General features: G+C 44.8%; 1 protein-coding gene across 3 annotated transcripts in view; it reads right to left on the bottom strand.

The window, feature by feature from the left end:
* EFR3A (EFR3 homolog A) overlaps positions 1-17,241 on the bottom strand; it is an 86,079-nt gene that overhangs the window by 50,440 nt on the left and 18,398 nt on the right. For all 3 annotated transcript variants that reach the window (XM_083621970.1, XM_083621971.1, XM_083621969.1), the window contains exons 3-6: positions 14,353-14,429; positions 10,923-11,050; positions 8,485-8,635; positions 6,283-6,404 (exon numbers count right to left, since the gene is read on the bottom strand). In XM_083621970.1, the coding sequence (XP_083478096.1) occupies positions 6,283-6,404; positions 8,485-8,635; positions 10,923-11,050; positions 14,353-14,429 (478 nt within the window). The remainder of the gene's footprint in view (positions 1-6,282; positions 6,405-8,484; positions 8,636-10,922; positions 11,051-14,352; positions 14,430-17,241) is intronic.

The raw sequence follows: 17,241 nt of genomic DNA, 5'->3' as shown, positions 1-17,241 counted from the left end.
GTGGGGTGGGGTGGAATTATCAGCCAGTGAAGACCTTTAATGTCAGTTTAAATTGTAATTTCAAAAGCAAGGGAACATATGGTGCTTGCTGGGCTCAGTTGCCTACTTGAAATTCTCCAAGAGCAACTTTCTTGTCAGTTGCAATCCCGCTCGGTGAAGAAAAAGAGGATTTATAATGACTTTGTTCAAGCCTTATTTTATACATGCTGCGTGATCCAAACGAGAGCTATCATTCTGAGTTAGCAACGAAAGCTACACATTGACAATTTTATGGCCGACTGCAAATAATTATAAGGATTTGCTCTTCCGCGGCTTCATTCATGTCCACGAGCACACTCCCAACACTTTAAAAAGTGTTTTATTAGTGGCTTTTCAGTCTACTGGATTCATTACATTATCTGCAACCTGAATATAAACTTCTGCAAGTTTCCTCACACTAGTACAGTAGGAACGCAGGAAGTGACCTTATACCAGGTCCTGTTCTTTATTTCTTTTTAAAATTGGTTTTTATTAAAGTTTTTTTCCATAATACAAAACAAACTAATAAACAAGGGAAAGTACATACAATGTCTCCCCTTTCAATTCATAAGTCTTTTTTTTTCACAGTTTGTTTACATTCAGTATGAGACAATGTTGTCATAGCCATTGGGGGAAGTTCTATGGGAGTATAAGGTTTGCTGAGGAAACAAAAAGAAATCAAAGTCCGTGTCAGGCAGAAAGCGTTCAGGACCATGGACAACTCCACTTGGCCCTGCTGAGGAAGCTATCTGAGATGTTTCCTCAGCAATGAGTTTGAGCCCAATGAAGCCTTATATAGGCTGAGAAGTGTGTTAGACTCTGCCTCTCTGGAAGATCTGCCAGGATAGTTATTGAGACCTCACCTCTCCTTTTTTTGGTAGCATTTGCCTTATGTGGTATGAGCATTATGTGGTACGAACATATTCCACTACCTCTCTGGAGCCTTCGTTGGCTCCTGATACATTTCTGGGCCCAATCCAAATTACAGTGGTACCTTGGTTTAAGAACAGCTTAGTTAATGAATAATTTGGATTACCGTATTTTTCGCCCCATAGGACGCACCAAGTTTTTTTGGGGGGGAAATAAAGAAAAAAAACATATTTCCCCCCCAGGCGCTTGCGGGGCAGGCAGTGGGGAGAAGCGCTCTTCTCCCCACCGCCCGCCTGCAGACCAGGTCCGGGGACAGCGGGAAGACACGCTGCGCCTCCCAGCTGTCCCCGGAGCTTGCGGGGAAGGCAGCGGGAAGAAGCGCTCTTCTCCCCGCCGCCCGCCTGCAGACCAGGTCCGGGGACAGCGGGAAGACACGCTGCGCCTCCCCGCTGTCCCCGGAGCTTGCGGGGCTGACGGCGGGGAGAAGCACGCGTCTCCCTGCCATCAGCCTCCAAACCACATTGGGAGACAGCGGGATGGCGGCGTTCCACCTCCCCACTGTCCCCCGACCTTGTGAGGCTGGCGCTGCGGCTCTCCTGAAGCCTGGAGAGCGAGAGGGGTCGGTGCGCACCGTCCCCTCTCGCTCTCCAGGCTTCAGCGAAAGCCTGCATTCGCCCCATAGGACGCACACACATTTCCCCTTCATTTTTGGAGGGGAAAAAGTGCGTCCTATAGGGCGAAAAATATGGTAAGAATGCTGCAAACCTGAAGTAGGAGTTTTGGTTTGTGAACTTTGCCTTGGAAGCAGAACATGTTCCGCTTCCTGTCAAGTGTATTCCATTTGTAAATTGGGTCCCCTGCTGCTATGGGAAAGCATGCCTTGGTTTAAGAACACTTTGGTTTAAGAACAGACTTCTGGAACGGATTAAGTTCGTAAACCAAGGTACCACTGTATTGGTTTTGAACTAAAAAGTCCTGTACAGATTGGGGCCCCAACAGCTAACAGACTGTCTCTTCCCATAAATATATACCTGAGCCCTACAATCACTTACGGAGGCCCTGCTCTACGTGTCTCCTCATGATAAAATTTGGAAAGTGGCAACAAGAAAATGGCCTCCAGCATCCAGCTGTGGAATGCTTGCCTCAAAAAGGTGCCCACATTAGTGTGAGGCCTTTATTCTCCCAGGCTTTAAAATGCCGTTTTAACACCGTTTTAATGTAATTTACACATTCTACTGGTATTAATGATTTGAGTCTCTGCTGGCATGTTCTGACCGATGGAGGGTTTTGATACTCTGCGTTGTGGTTTTGATGGGTGCTGGCAGTTATTAGGGGCAGTGTCATGATTGTTAAGATTAAGAGATGACGGTAAAGGTAAAGGGACCCCTGACCATTAGGTCCAGTCGTGACCGACTCTGGGGTTGCGGCACTCATCTCGCTTTACTGGCCAAGGGAGTCGGTGTACAGCTTCCAGGTCATGTGGCCAGCATGACTAAGCCGCTTCTGACGAACCAGAGCAGCGCACGGAAACGCCATTTACCTTCCCGTCGGAGCGGTACCTGTTTATCTACTTGCACTTTGATGTGCTTTCAAACTGCTAGGTTGGCAGGAGCTGGGACCGAGCAACGGGAGCTCACCCCATCACAGGGATTCGAACCGCCGACCTTCTGATCAGCAAAAAGAGCACAATTTATTTAGAAAGTTTAAAAAGGTCCCCCAGGAAGGTGAGAAGAAAACTACCGGATGAGATTAGCCCAACAGCGAGGGAGCTACCACTGAAAAGGTTCTCTAGTCAGGGATATTTGAAGTATGGCCTCTGAAGGGAATCGTAAGGTTTGGGTATGCATACGAAGGGAAAGCGATTGTTTGGGTCATGTTGCTCCAAGCCATTTTTCAGCGTGACAGAATTTGAGGTCAGGGTGGTGAGATACAAATTTAATAAGAAACAAACATTGGCATTTAGGCCTGCCTCAGTGCAATTCACATGAGCTAATGAGGTACTGTAAACAAGGCCTCTGAAAGATCATTCTTATCTTTCTCTTGTGCAAAAAACAAAACAAAAAACCACCCATATTTTCACTAGAGGGAGCTAAAGACCAGAGTAACAACTTCATTGTACAGGCACACAAACAATATTTCAGTTTTCTCTTCTAACATTCGTGCACAGCTACTTAATTTTGCCTTAGTTCATTTGTACAAGATCCATTTCACAGATATACATTTAAGATATAAAATAAATAGGATGGAAAATCATCCATTCAAATAAATCCAAAATAGTCCTTCTAGCTGAGCACATTTCCCACTGCAGCAAAAGCATCAAAGAGTATTGTGGCATTTTAAAGACTAGAGTCCCATTCATTTGTTAACACGGTAGCCTCAGGGTAGATAGACTGAAATTAACGAACAGGAAGAATTCCTTTAATATCGATGGTTCTACTCTGTGTAGGACTTAGTTGGCTGCAAGCCTTGATCTCTAAAGGTGCCATAAGACTCATTGTTGTTTGAGTTTTCACATGATACATTATCTTAAAATCGAGATGCAAAAATTATTTGCGCGCCAGTCATTAGAAGGACGTGAGCAAACTGCAGGGTGAAACATACATAATCCATCTTACTTTATTCATTTGTGAATTTCCTCAGTGGTAAGTCAGTACACTGCTGTTTGAGGTATTTTATAACTGCATGTACCCTTAACAACGTCTGCTTTCCAAAGCTACATTCAGAATTCTAGCTCCGGAGATTAAAAACGCCGACACATGACCCACAGCAGTTTATTTTAGGAAAAGAGATTGCCATAAGATGAATGTTTATGAATAGAAACAGTGTTTTAGATGGAAGGCTGACACTGGAGACAATTTGAATCAGAAACGAATTGAGTGAGGACGCCTAGGCCCCTGCAGCTGACAGGAGGGTGGGGAGCACCTGAAAATCTGTCAGAACTTTCTGGAATAATCTGTTCTGCAGCTCCAGCCATCTCGAACATGAGATCGGAAACAGGATTGAGGCAGAATGCAATCTGTTTACATGGATTGCTTCCTTCAAGAAACAAACTATTTGTGATAAAAACATATCCTCTAACATTTCTCCAGTGAAAATATGTACATGCTATTCCATAATAATAATATTAATATTAATATTAATAATAATAATAATAATAATAATAATAATAATAATAATAATAATACCCTGCCCATCTGATTGGGTTACACCAGCCACTCTGGGAAACTTCCATCATATAAAACCATAAGAAAACATTAAACATTAAAAACAGGGGTCAGCAAACTTTTTCAGCAGGGGGCCGGTCCACTGTCCCTCAGACCTTGTGTGGGGCCAGACTATATTTTGAAGGGGAAAAAATGAACGAATTCCTATGCCCCACAAATAACCCAGAGATGCATTTTAAATAAAAGCACACATTATACTCATGTAAAAACATGCTGATTCCCGGACCGTCCACGGGCCAGATTTAGAAGGTGATTGGGCCGGATCTGGCCCCCAGGCCTTGCTTTGCCTACTTATGATTAAAAAGCTTCCCTATACAGGGCTGCCTTCACATGTCTTCTAAAGGTTGTATAGTTACTTATCTTCTTGGCTCTAGGGTCGCATAACTCTATACCCTCCAACGAAAACAGGGATGTCCCAAGGAAAAGTGGGGTGTTCTGGGATCAAATCAGAAACTGGGGCAGCTTCTGTAAATCCAGGACTGTCCCTGGAAAATAGGGACACTGGCGAGGGTCTGTAAAAAGGTTTCTTGGCTTGGTGATAAAGACCCATTTAAGGCAGGTGCAATGGTAGCAAAACATAGCTTTGAGATTTCCCCCTCCTCCTATGTAATCTTGACAGCCTGGAATATGCACACTGCAGAATTAAATGGTGATAATGCTGAGATAGCTATGGAAGAGTGGATAAGTATCATTTCAGGCTATGGGGCAACCATTTTGAACAGGGACAGACAGCTACAACTTCACAAAATATATATATTTTCTGGTGTCACAAAAAAAGTAATAATCATGACATATATTGCACTAGAGAAGCAAAAGTAGGGGGAACCAGGCTATCAGGCGGCCATTTTGGACAGCATCTGCTCTGTCAGGGCAATGCCAACTTTGACAGCAACGTGAAAAACATTTAGGGATGAATTGAGGTCATGTGAATCAGACTGACAACAAGGGACATTGTGGGGCAGGCTGGTGACTCATTTCCTGTGGGCAGGAGCAGAAAAACCTGGGCTCCCCCCACTTCTCCTCTGACAAGCCCTCAGTTGATCTCGAGTAGAGGCTTCAAATGAAAGCAGTTCACGGAAATTTTCAAGGCAATTTCGCTTCTGACTCCTCTCCTCTAAGGAGAAGCGAGTACAGCAGTCAGCCAGCTGTTTTGACAAGGATACAATCTCAATTAAGAAACATACTTCTGGCAAGTCTAGAGCTTCCATAAAAAAATATATGAGAATTTAACCACCTTAAATTCCCTGCCCAGAAACTCTGCTCCTCAGATGGGGCATTGACAAGAGTCATCGTGTACACCAGAGGACGGCTGAATATTAGCATTAAATTGGCCTTTTTGTGTTGCAGTTCCAGCCCTCTTGAATTAGTTACCAGCTGAAATTAGGCAGGAATTTAGGATCCTAATATTTAGGCAGCTTCTTTGAGAAGGTTTTTTCCCCCTGGTATGTAGCCCAATCATCTTATGGAGTATTAATTGTACCATCGCAGCAACAAATTTATTGCTTTTAGTTTACCGAGTCAGTAATCTGTTGTATCTGATTGCACACCATTTTGTTAGCTTTGGGCTGCATAGCTGTTTACAATCCTGCAAACAGACGCTCATTTTAGACCTCCCTGTGAGTGGGCAGAAGTGAACAAGCCAGGATGCCAGAATTGGCCCAAGGAATAGGACTTGAAGCAAATACGCACACAGTGCCAGTTTTACGTATAAGGTAAACAAGCTACAGCTTAGGAGCCACTCTCTTGGGGGGCCCCAAAAAAAATGTAAAGAAAAAAACCCTGAATGTACATTTCCAAAGTATAAGATAAAAAAAACAAATAAAATAAAACCTACATACAGCCACAGTGTTTTGTGTTGTGTAGGTTCCTGTGATGTAAGTAATGGGCCCCGCCTGCTAGCCTGCTCCCTAAAATATCACTGCTTTGCTCATTTCTATATATAGGGTGCCTACATTCTGCATGGACTGGTTGCATGGCAACATGGGCAAATGGCTTTAGATACCTATTAGGTCCATAAATTACCATATAGCATATATTCAACACACACAAAAACAGCGACAATTTGTTGTTGACAAAGGGCAGCTGGATATATAAAGGGCCCCATTACTTTCCGTAGCTTAGGGCCTCGTGAAACCTAAATCTGGCCCTGTATGCATATCTGGTTACTTACTCATTTTGTACTTCTGGATCCTCGTGGTAAGAATGACACATGGCACTGAACTGGGAAACAAAGAAGTCATAGCGCCTGTGGTATGAAGGAGTATCTTCCTCAATGTTTGCAAATTTAACAAACTAGGGAAATCAGAAGGAAGAGAATACAAGATTGGTTGATGGTCAGAGGCAATACTTGAAAGAGATAACAGTCTATTGCCTATTTTCCTGGCTTAAAGCGTACGTCCCTTGTGGTGTTACACTGAAAGACCAAGATCAACTTGGATGTGCACTTAATCAGAGGCAGCTACCAAACTTGTTTTTCTTAACTTTGCTACAGGCACAGGGCAGCCAGATCTGTGTGAACTTTGTTTTTCCAGCCTCCTAAAATCTTGAAGTTAAGACGTGAAAAATTCGCTTTGAAAGTCACCACGTTAAATTCAGCTTTTCCATAAATATCCAGGCAAGGTTCTACTTTCAGGGAGCAAATTATCTCTGCGCACATTCTTAGAAATATCAAGTTTACTTTATTTCCAGTGAATGTACCTTCTGCTGTAGCCAAGGCACGAGGCCAATTTGAAACCTGATTCACCTGAAAAGTTAGGAATTGAAAATAATTTATGATATCTCAGAATAGCTCTTTCCTCCTTATGACTGTAGAATCTTTTGTGTTGCTATGGTAAAGGCTTGCAAAGATTTTAGAACTACATCACATCACCTGAGGAGAATTAAACTCAAAATACATCCATTTTCAACATTTGCTAGAGTTAGGGAGGTACTATGATGTGTTTAATGCACGTATTATATCCAACATATTTGAGGGACAGACATTTCTTCCCTCTTGCTCATTCACTGTACAAAAGTTCACCTGAAATAGGGATTGGCAAATTTGGCTTCTCTCGGGTACTCATTTTTTTCAGTCTTAAGTTCAGTTCTCATGGAAATTCACCAGCCTTTCAGTGCTAATTTCTCAGAAAAAAGGCAGCCAAAATTATTAAGGAGATAGAGCAACTCCCCTGTAAGATAAGGACTTTTTAAAGTTTAAAGAAAACAAGAGTAAGAGATGACATGACAGAGATGTATAAAATTATGTATGGCATAATTACAGAGAGAAAAGTTCTTCTCCCTCTCTCAAAACACTACATCTTGTGGCCATCCAATAAAGATGAATGTTGGAGGATTAAAGACAGATAAAAGAAATTATTTGTTCATAGTTAAACTGTGGAACTCCCTTCCACAAGACCTAGGGAAAGCCACCAACTTGGATAGCTTTAAAAGATGATTGGGCAAATTCATGGTGATTGGGCAAATTGCCATGATGGCAATGCTCTGCTTCCACAAATTTCCCACAGGGATCTGGGTGGCCAGTGTGAGATCAGGATGCTGGAATAGATGGGCCACGGGCTCGTCTTATATTCTCCTAATATACACATATTTGTGTGAAATTTTGCCTGATATACAAAGCAATTTCCCTTAAAATAATACGTATGTTATCTTCAGCAATATATTCATTTATATGCACACTTTATAATAATAATTTGTTATTTGTACCCCACCCATCTGGCTGGGTTTCCCCAGCCACTCTGGGCGGCTTCCAACAAAGATTAAAAATACATCAAAATGTCACACATCAAAAACTTCCCTGAACAGGGCTGCCTTCAGATGTCTTCTAAAAGTCTGGTAGTTGTTTATCTCTTTGACATCTGGTGGGAGGGCGTTCCACAGGGTGGGTGCCACTACCGAGAAGGCCCTCTGCCTGCTTCCCTGTAGCTTCGCTTCTCGCAGTGAGGGAAGCGACAGAAGGCCCTCGGCACTAGACCTCAGTGTCCGGGCAGAACAATGGGGGTGGAGACGCTCCTTCAGGTATACTGGGCTGAGGTCGTTTAGGGCTTTAAAGGCCAGCACCAACACTTTGAATTGTGCTCAGAAATGTACTTTACCCATGTAATATGTATTTTTGCACACATAACTTAAGCGCTGCAAAATTCAGAGAAGTGCAAATTTCAGAGGAGGGCAGGGTTTCAGTTCGTGTACCGTTTTGAAATTAGGTAAGTTCACCTTTAAATGTGAACTCCATTGGAGTTCTCCATCATCCTTAGTCATCTTTGCCTGCCTGCTAGAGGATATCAAAACTGTAAGGATGCTTCCCCCTCAAAAGATGAACTGAAAGTGTTTACGCTGCTCCCGCGGTCCCTGCTCAGCTGAACTTTGGTTTACTCACTGAATTGGTCCCCAGAACTTGCAGCTTTGGCTCTCCAGACTCCAGCAGCTTAGCTACCATATGAAGGAAGCTCTCGACAAACGGTTTGATGCTCTGTGAGCGGCAGGCCATCAGAAGCTGGTCCAGGGCTTCCATGGCGATTAAAACGTATCTGAGAGAACAGGCAAGCAAAGATCCACGGGTGTCAGGCGGCGCATGCACTCAGGAAAACAAATAAGCTATATTTGTCTGTTCCTATGCATATTTATTTGAAAGGAAGCCCTGCTGCATTCCATGGAGACTCCTTCCACGCTAGGCTTAGTTACATTCCTAGCACCCTCGTTTTTGATGCACTGCTGTATCTGTGTTTTAAGCTCCAGAGAAAGAGGGAGGAGGAAACCTGGTTTGGAATAGCTTATAAAGCAGTATTTCAAACCTTTTTGCCCCCCTCCTAAGAGAGGCTGGGTCTTTCAACAAAGCCAGCCTTCCAGTCCAATTGTATGCCATTCCACCAGGCCCAATCTGTTGGCTCTGCTGGGAGCCATGCTGCCTTTGGCTCTTACTCTCCTGCAACAGTTTCTATTTAACCGGTTCATCAGAATAACTTTGTAACTTTAAGGTATACAAGGGGTAAAGGGGACCCCTGACCATTAGGTCAAGTCATGGACGACTCTGGGGTTGTGGTGCTCATCTTGCTTTATTGGTCGAGGGAGCCGATATACAGTAAGCCACTCTGAGAGCCAGGCGGGGGGGGGGGAGGCGGGCAGAGAAGGGTTTGGTAAAAATGCTTTAAACAGGGGTCATTACATATCCAGCAAGCATGAGCACTTCTGGATAGGATGCGTGCCTTCTTTTTAAAGGTAAAGGGACCCCTGACCATTAGGTCCAGTCGTGGACGACTCTGGGGTTGCGGCGCTCATCTCGCTTTATTGGCCGAGGGAGCCGGCATACAGCTTCTGGGTCATGTGGCCAGCATGACTAAGCCGCTTCTGGTGAACCAGAGCAGCACACGGAAACGCTGTTTACCTTCCCGCTGGAGCAGTACCTATTTATCTACTTGCACTTTGAGGTGCTTTTGAACTGCTAGGTGGGCAGGAGCAGGGACTGAGCAATGGGAGCTCACCCGGTTGCGGGGATTCGAACTGCCAACCTTCTGATTGGCAAGTCCTAGGCTCTGTGGTTTAACCCACAGCGCCAGCCTTCTTTTTAGGTCGACTTAAAACCACCCCAATTCTTTTCAATGGATGTACACAGGATACTACACTGTGTAGGGTTGCACCCACATTTTGAAAAATCCTTTGACCTGGACCAGAGCTGTTTGTGGAGCAAGGAGAGGCTGGCAAAGCCTCTTTTGGACTTCGGCCTTGGAAGAAAGAGGAACCCTCTGCCACTCCCAGCTCCAAAAATAGCTTTATGCTGGGCAAGGTTAGAAGACGGAATCAGGCCCATAAGAAGCGGGATGGGTCCAGACCTATTGCAAAAGAGGTGGGATGTCACCTAACTCAACTTCACCTCACTTCAGGAGTAATATGTTCTCGAGGTCACTTACAGAAAACACTGTTCTTTTCACAGCAACAACTGATAATGGCTCGCAATTACCTCTAAGTGTGAATGCAATCATTCAAGCTCGGGAGCACATTGCTGAACAGTTATAAAGATGGTGAATGGACCACAGGCTAATTTCAAGCCTGGCCTAATGTGAAATGAAACCATCTCATTTTCTCCCTGACCGCATCCACGCTTTGAACGCTGCCCAGTTCAGATTCTTAGATGCGTGATCACTGTGTCAAGTGGATCGTAGTGAGTTTTGCCATGCTGAAACGACAGCTGGACACCCAATGTGTAGGTTTGGCCTAAGACAAAGGAAAATGAAAACTTCTAGCCCTACAAAGCTTCTGTTCCTCCGAGGACAGGCTTCTGAAATCAGGTTAAAGGTAAAGGTAAAGGTACCCCTGACCATTAGGTCCAGTCGTGACCGACTCTAGGGTTGTGGTGCTTATTTCGCTTTGTTGGCCGAGGGAGCTGGCGTACAGCTTCCGGGTCATGTGGCCAGCATGACTAAGCTGCTTCTGGTGAACCAGAGCAGTGCACGGAAATGCCGTTCACCTTCCCGCCGGAGGGGTACCTATTTATCTACTTGCACTTTGACGTGCTTTCGAACTGCTAGGTTGGCAAGAGCAGGGACTGAGCAACGGGAGCTCACCCCGTCGCGGGGATTCGAACCGCCGACCTTATCGGCAAGTCCTAGGCTCTGTGGCTTAACCCACAGCGCCACCCGTGTCCCTTGATAACAGCTAGTTCCTGCAAAAAGTTCCCACTGGTTTTAACTGCTGCTCAACCTGAGTCACAGACACCCTCTCCACCATCTAACATCTGTGGTTCTAGCCCAGATTATGGGGGGAAATTGAAAGAATCACTGGTGGGAAGATAACATCAGCATTAACGAGTAAGAAGCTTACCCATAACGGTGTCTGACAACATCCCGGCTCAGTCGCTCTGCTAAGTAAGCACCAATTCGATCGAGCTTCTCAGGTGCAGAAACGGCGTAAAAAGTCAGCTTCTCCATATCAGCTTTGACAAGCCCATCCTAATCATAAGAAGAATCACCAGTCAATGTTTTTCTTTTTTCCTCGGTAACAGAAATCACTTATGATTTGCACTTTGGATACTATGGCCAGATATTGACGTGGTGAAGATAGCGTCCTGAGGAATGGACCAAAGGCATACAAGGCCACCTCCTTGTTGAAGCTAAGCGGGTCCAAGTCTGGTGAGTGTTTGGATGGGTGACCATCTGGGAACTATGTACAGTGGTAGCTCGGAAGTCGAACGGGATCCGTTCCGGAAGTCTATTCGACTTCCAAAACGTTCGAAAACCAAGGTGTAGTTTCCGATTGGCTGCAGGACATTCGGCTTCCAAAGAACGTTTGCAAACAGGAACACTCACTTCTGGGTTTATGGCGTTTGGGAGCCAAAATGTTCGACTCACAAGGCATTTGGGATCCAAGTTATGACTGTACATGCCATCTTAGGTCGCATGATGGAAGAAAGGAAGGATATGAATATCATAAAATAAATGAGTCAATAATGTAGACCAGTGTTTCTAAAACTTGGGTCTCTGGGTGTTTTTAGACTACAATTCCCATCAACCCTGACCAGTGGTTCTGCTAGCTAGGGATGATGGGAGTTGTAGTCCAAAAAAAGGCGGGAGACCCAAGTTTGGGAAGCACTGGTGTAGACACTGGCCACTGAATGCCTGTTTTCTAGAACATCATAGAAAGGGGAGAGAAGCAGGATTGTAGACTGCTGAATTCTGGCTCTCACCCCTCCACCAAACATCTACTAGAGGACCAGTTGTGGCAACATGGCCAGAGTGTCAGAACTGAGTAGAGCCAGTTTCAGATTGCACATCTCACCCCCACTGGCTGACCTTGGGCCAGTTACCACATTTCCACTTATGCTACCTCACAGGGTTGTTGTGAGGAAAAGCTGGGGATGGGAAGGACAAGAGAGCACCATCTTGAGCTACTTGGATATAAATAAATACTTCAGAAAGGATAGCGCTTCTTTTCTTTTTGCAAATTATGTTTGGCAGAGCATTTCAAATTCTTTCACAGAGAATTAAGAATTCAAGTCAAAGTACTTATTTAAAAAAATAACAACAATAATCTTGAAATTATTCCCACAGGGCAAAATTAAATTGTGGAGAGGCAAGGTATGCAAATTATCAGCACACTTCACTTGATTTTAAAAAATGAATGAGTTATTAGCAAGACAAGGAAAAAAATAATTAGAATTACAACATCCCACAGGACTAAACCTAAATGTACTGGAATGTTGCTGATCCATTAGCTGGAAGGAGTATTTAAATTCAGAGGGATAATAGCTTGAAGCGTTGGACACTTGAATGGCTGCATCTTATTTGGAACTGGTTCCCACAGCTCAGTGGTAGAGCATCTGCCTTTTGCATGCAGAAGGTCCCTGGTTCAGTCCCCAATATCTCCAGGTAGGACTGGGAGAGGCGACACGTTTGAAATCCTGGAGGGTGCCCTGGTGAGGGTAGCCGATGGGTTTCAAACCCTCAGCGAGTTAGGGATTTCCCCTGCATGCGAAGACAGGCTCCAGTGGACTGAGAAGATCAAGGGTGGGTCATATGGTCAAGGAGGTGGTTTCTACATGTGCTGTAGAGTGAGGTGAAGGGCAGATGGGGCTGGTCAACCTGGGAAGGTGGCCCATCTAGGAGAAAGAAAGCTCTGGTCCTCTGCTGTTTGGTGGGGCATCTTTGGGAGAAGAAAAGACTAAGGAGCAACCCCTACACAGATCTGGTGTGGAGTCCCTGAGAGGGTTAGATGGAGTCTGGTATATCTCCTTCTGGTAACTCCTGCAGCCAAACTGGTGCCAAAGGTGTTGCTCTGCTTTCCTTTGCAGCACGTCAACAAGGCAGGCGGGGGGATTGTGGAGGTGATGCTCCGCTTGTGCTGAAGCAAACCTCGCACCAGGCATGCAACAGTGTGTCAAGAAGCATTGCGCCCACACTCCCTGACCTTTTGCCTTCTTGGCTAGAAGACAGGGTTTTCCCCCTGATCATTTGTCCTCTCACAGTTTTGGTTACTAGACTTAACACTTGGCTGGAGCATGACCGGGGACGCAGACGTAATCAAGTATCGGGGAACATTTTAGGGAAACACCTCCTAACATGTGTATCTGCTAATGTTGGAAATGTGCTTAGATGGAAATACGTTATGTTCAGAGTGGTTTCACTTGTTGTTGTTTAGTCGTTTAGTTGTGTCCGACTCTTCGTGACCCCATGGACCAGAGCACGCCAGGCACTCCTGTCTTCCACTGCCTCCCGCAGTTTGGTCAAACTCAAGCTGGTAGCTTCGAGAACACTATCCAACCATCTCATCCTTTGTCATCCCCTTCTCCTTGTGCACCCTCCATCTTTCCCAACGTCAGGGTCTTTTCCAGGGAGTCTTCTCTTCTCTTCTCATGAGGTGGCCAAAGTATTGGAGCCTCAGCTTCAGGATCTGTCCTTCCAGTGAGCACTCAGGGCTGATTTCCTTCAGAATGGATAGGTTTGATCTTCTTGCAGCCCATGGGACTCTCAAGAGTCCCATGGACTCTTCATGGATCACTGCCTTGCCGTGGCAAAGGGGCTTGAATAACTCAGAGAAGCTATGAGCTATGCTGTGCAGGGCCACCGAAGATGGACAGGTCATAGTGGAGAGTTTTGACCAAACATGATCTACCTGGAGCAGGAACCGGCAAGCCACTCCAGTATCCCTGCCAAGAAAACTCCATGGACAAAGACAACAGGCATATAAAAGTGGTTTCACTACTGTTTCCAAGTGTTGACTTCTGCTAATAAAAGGAGCCTCTGCAGAGCTAGCCGGCAGCTTGTTTTGGAGCTTGCTTGCTAGCTGGCTCCTGCACAGCTCACTTGCATCCAACCTCCTATCGTCCTTGTTATTCCTACAGGGGTCTTGTCATCTGATCAACACAAGATCTCCATACAGCCCTGGAGAAGTCACTTTGGTACTCCTAACATAGCAAAAATAATGTGGGAGGCAGCAGTTACAAGTTACCGGTTTCTGCTGCCACAGCAGGCGCTGTGACTCTCCAGTAGTTTGACTTCATCCCCGGAGGTGCGCTCCATGGTTTCTCGAGACAGATGGAAACCAATAGCCTGAAGTTCCCCAGAACTGAACTTGGAACCTTTCACATGCAAGGTGTGATCACATAAGAGCATAAGAAGAGTCTGCTGGATCAGGCCCATCTAGTCCAGCATCCTGTTCTCGTGGTAGCCAACCAGACACTTGTCTGGAAACCGACAAGCAGGTCCTGAGCACAGGAACAAATTGAGCCACGTGGCTTGACGTTTCCTTTACTTACTTTTGGGTCTTCAGGGAAGATGTTATCCACCAGGCGTTTGTAGCGAGGGCGCAAAGCAGCACAGCAGCAGCAAACTCCTGGAAAAACATGGCCCAGGCAGGCAGACAGGTGAGCAATGAGGAAGAATGCAGTTGTAAGAACCAGAATGCAGCAATAAGGATTTTGAACAGTTATGAAATACTGCCTCCTCCAAAATAATAATTTGAAAAATTGCTCAGTGATACAATAAATGAAATTTATTTAGGGCTGCTGCCTTTTTTCTTGGTGCTACTCCTGAACCTAGCAGTTCGAAAGCACGTCAAAGTGCAAGTAGTGCAAAGTGCAAAATAGGTACTGCTCCAGTGGGAAGGTAAATGGCATTTCCGTGTGCTGCTCTGGTTCGCCAGAAGCGGCTTAGTCATGCTGGCCACATGACCCGGAAGCTGTACGCCGGCTCCCTCGGCCAGTAAAGAGAGATGAGCGTCGCAACCCCAGAGTTGTCCGCGACTGGACCTAACGGTCAGGGGTCCCTTTACCTTTTACTCCTGAGGAGGAATGGATGACTGTCATTTTTTTTTCATTTTTCCATTATTAAGTTCAATTCTTCCCATGACCGCATCAGTTTGCAATGTATTTACTTTTAAGAGGAGGCCGTCATGAAAATTCAGTAGCATTTATACATGTATGCATGTTGCACGCACTTTTGCAAAGCAATTTTCCCTAGCATAATGCTTCTATGTCATTTTCACTAATGTGTGCATTTTTAATGCACCACTTTACCGCAACATATGAATTTTTGTACAAATTACTTGAAATGTGTTGAAAAATTCAGAGAAGTGTATATTATGAACAACGGCTGCATTTCAGCTGGTGCATTGTTTCAGAAAATGCAGATTAGTTAGGTGTGTCTTTCAGTGAAAACTGAATTCAGTATATACCATCCACATCCTTATTCCTTATCTCCACCCACTCACATGATTGGATCACTTAAATGCTCCCCCAATCACTGATAAGCATCCCACTGACATGTCTGAAGAGCACCTGATCCTGGACATTTGGCTGATGCCTCCCCCAACCTGCAATCTGTGCTTTTCATTTTAAAGTAGAAGCCAGACTTAGATTATGCTGATAATGAAAAGAATTCACACTAAGAGACGAAATGATCATCTCTGGCAGTTAATGAAACAACGAAATTTCATAAGCTATACACGAGGGAACTATTAAAGAGTGCCAGAGCTCTGAGCAAGGTTATATCAAGTTTACTGGCTCAAGCAGTAGAATATTACAGGGCGGTTGCAATGTTCGTCCACTAGAAATATCTCTTCATGCCCCAGAGCTGAAGCATAGCAATCACTACCATATATGTCTGAATCTTTCCATGCAAAAACTCGTTCTGCTTCATTAACTTGTAAAAATCCATAGATTTAGCAGATGGAACGCTTTCTTCTTAACTACTGTAGTGTTCTTTTGGTTTTCGTTATTTAAAAAAAATCACCTATTTTTATCGTTTTGGTAATTAGCACCTCATTTCCCTATGACCAAATGACTCACTGAACTGGAAGTGTTTTGTATATTTAGAAAGAAAATTCAAGCTTTTGCTTTGGAGTGTGAAGACTCCTGGGTTTTTTTTGAAAGAAAAAAAGAGAGAGAAATCTAAAGCAAGGAAGGTAAGACAACAGTTTTAAATGAGATCGTAGTTAGCGATCTGAGAGGCTGAAGTCTAATTTCCTAACTTGCAAAAAAAGTTGCATTTCACCCTTTCACACATAGTTGGCACAGGTCAGTGTAGGAGAGGTTTCAAGCAGCACTTCTTGAATAATAATTAAAGAATGCTGCAGCGGTATCTTGCCCCCCCTCCAAAGTCACAGCACACACATGGAACGGGGTCAAATAAAGGACACAGAAATGAAATCTCTGTCATCTTACTGCCTTCAAGCAAGCAAGAAATTTTGACTGAGAATATTTTGACAGACATTTCAATTCTGTTCTCCTGAAAGAAAAAGGAGATGACACAACAGGAACACAGGTCTAGCATTTCAGTCATTATATAATTATTATTAATTATACTCCAGCGGCATTGCTTATAACGTGTCAAACATCGTTGGGAGTTTTACCCAACCGAACGGCAGCTCTCCTCGAGAAAGATGTATTTAACAGGCATTCAAGCTCACCTCTGTAGGTTAATGGAATGAGAGTGCAGGTCACATCTACAAATGTCAAGTTTGGTGTAATACATCCATTATCTCTCTAGTCGTTCTGCTTCCCTTTTCTTTAAATGTTCTCTCCCACTTGTACAAATGGAGGCAACATCCACAGAAGCAAGCTGTGCATCTCTGTGCTGAACTTTGCCAGGGGCTAAAGGAGGGATGCTCTAAAAGGCCCATGTTTACACCCACTTCTATCTGTCTCACAGCTTTGAACAGTATTCCATAAACCTAATAAACCGCCAGTGGAATATGCCACCAAAAGGGACGAAAGCAAGAAACACTTTGATTTACCACTGTAAAGGTAAAGGTAAAGGGACCCCTGACCATTAGGTCCAGTCACGGACAACTCTGGGGTTGCTGCGATCATCTCACTTTACTGGCTGAGGGAGCCAGCGTACAGCTTCCGGATCATGTGGCCAGCATGACTAAGCCGCTTCTGGTGAACCAGAGCAGCGCACGGAAACGCCATTTACCTTCCTGCTGGAGCGGTACCTATTTATCTACTTGCACTTTGATGTGCTTTCGAACTGCTAGGTTGGCAGGAGCAGGGACTGAGCAACGGGAGCTCACCCCATCGCGGGGATTCGAACCGCTGACCTTCTGATCGGCAAGCCCTAGGCTCTGTGGTTTAACCCACAGCACCACCCGTGTCCCTTACCACTGTAGAAGAAGACTTTGATAGAAGCGCTTGCACTGTGCTGAC

This window comes from Podarcis filfolensis (genome assembly GCF_964270895.1).
Source record: "Podarcis filfolensis genome assembly, chromosome: 7".
Classification (NCBI taxonomy): domain Eukaryota; kingdom Metazoa; phylum Chordata; class Lepidosauria; order Squamata; family Lacertidae; genus Podarcis; species Podarcis filfolensis.
The sequence above is the reverse complement of the archived record's forward strand: the minus strand, read 5'-3'. Positions and strand labels throughout refer to the sequence as shown.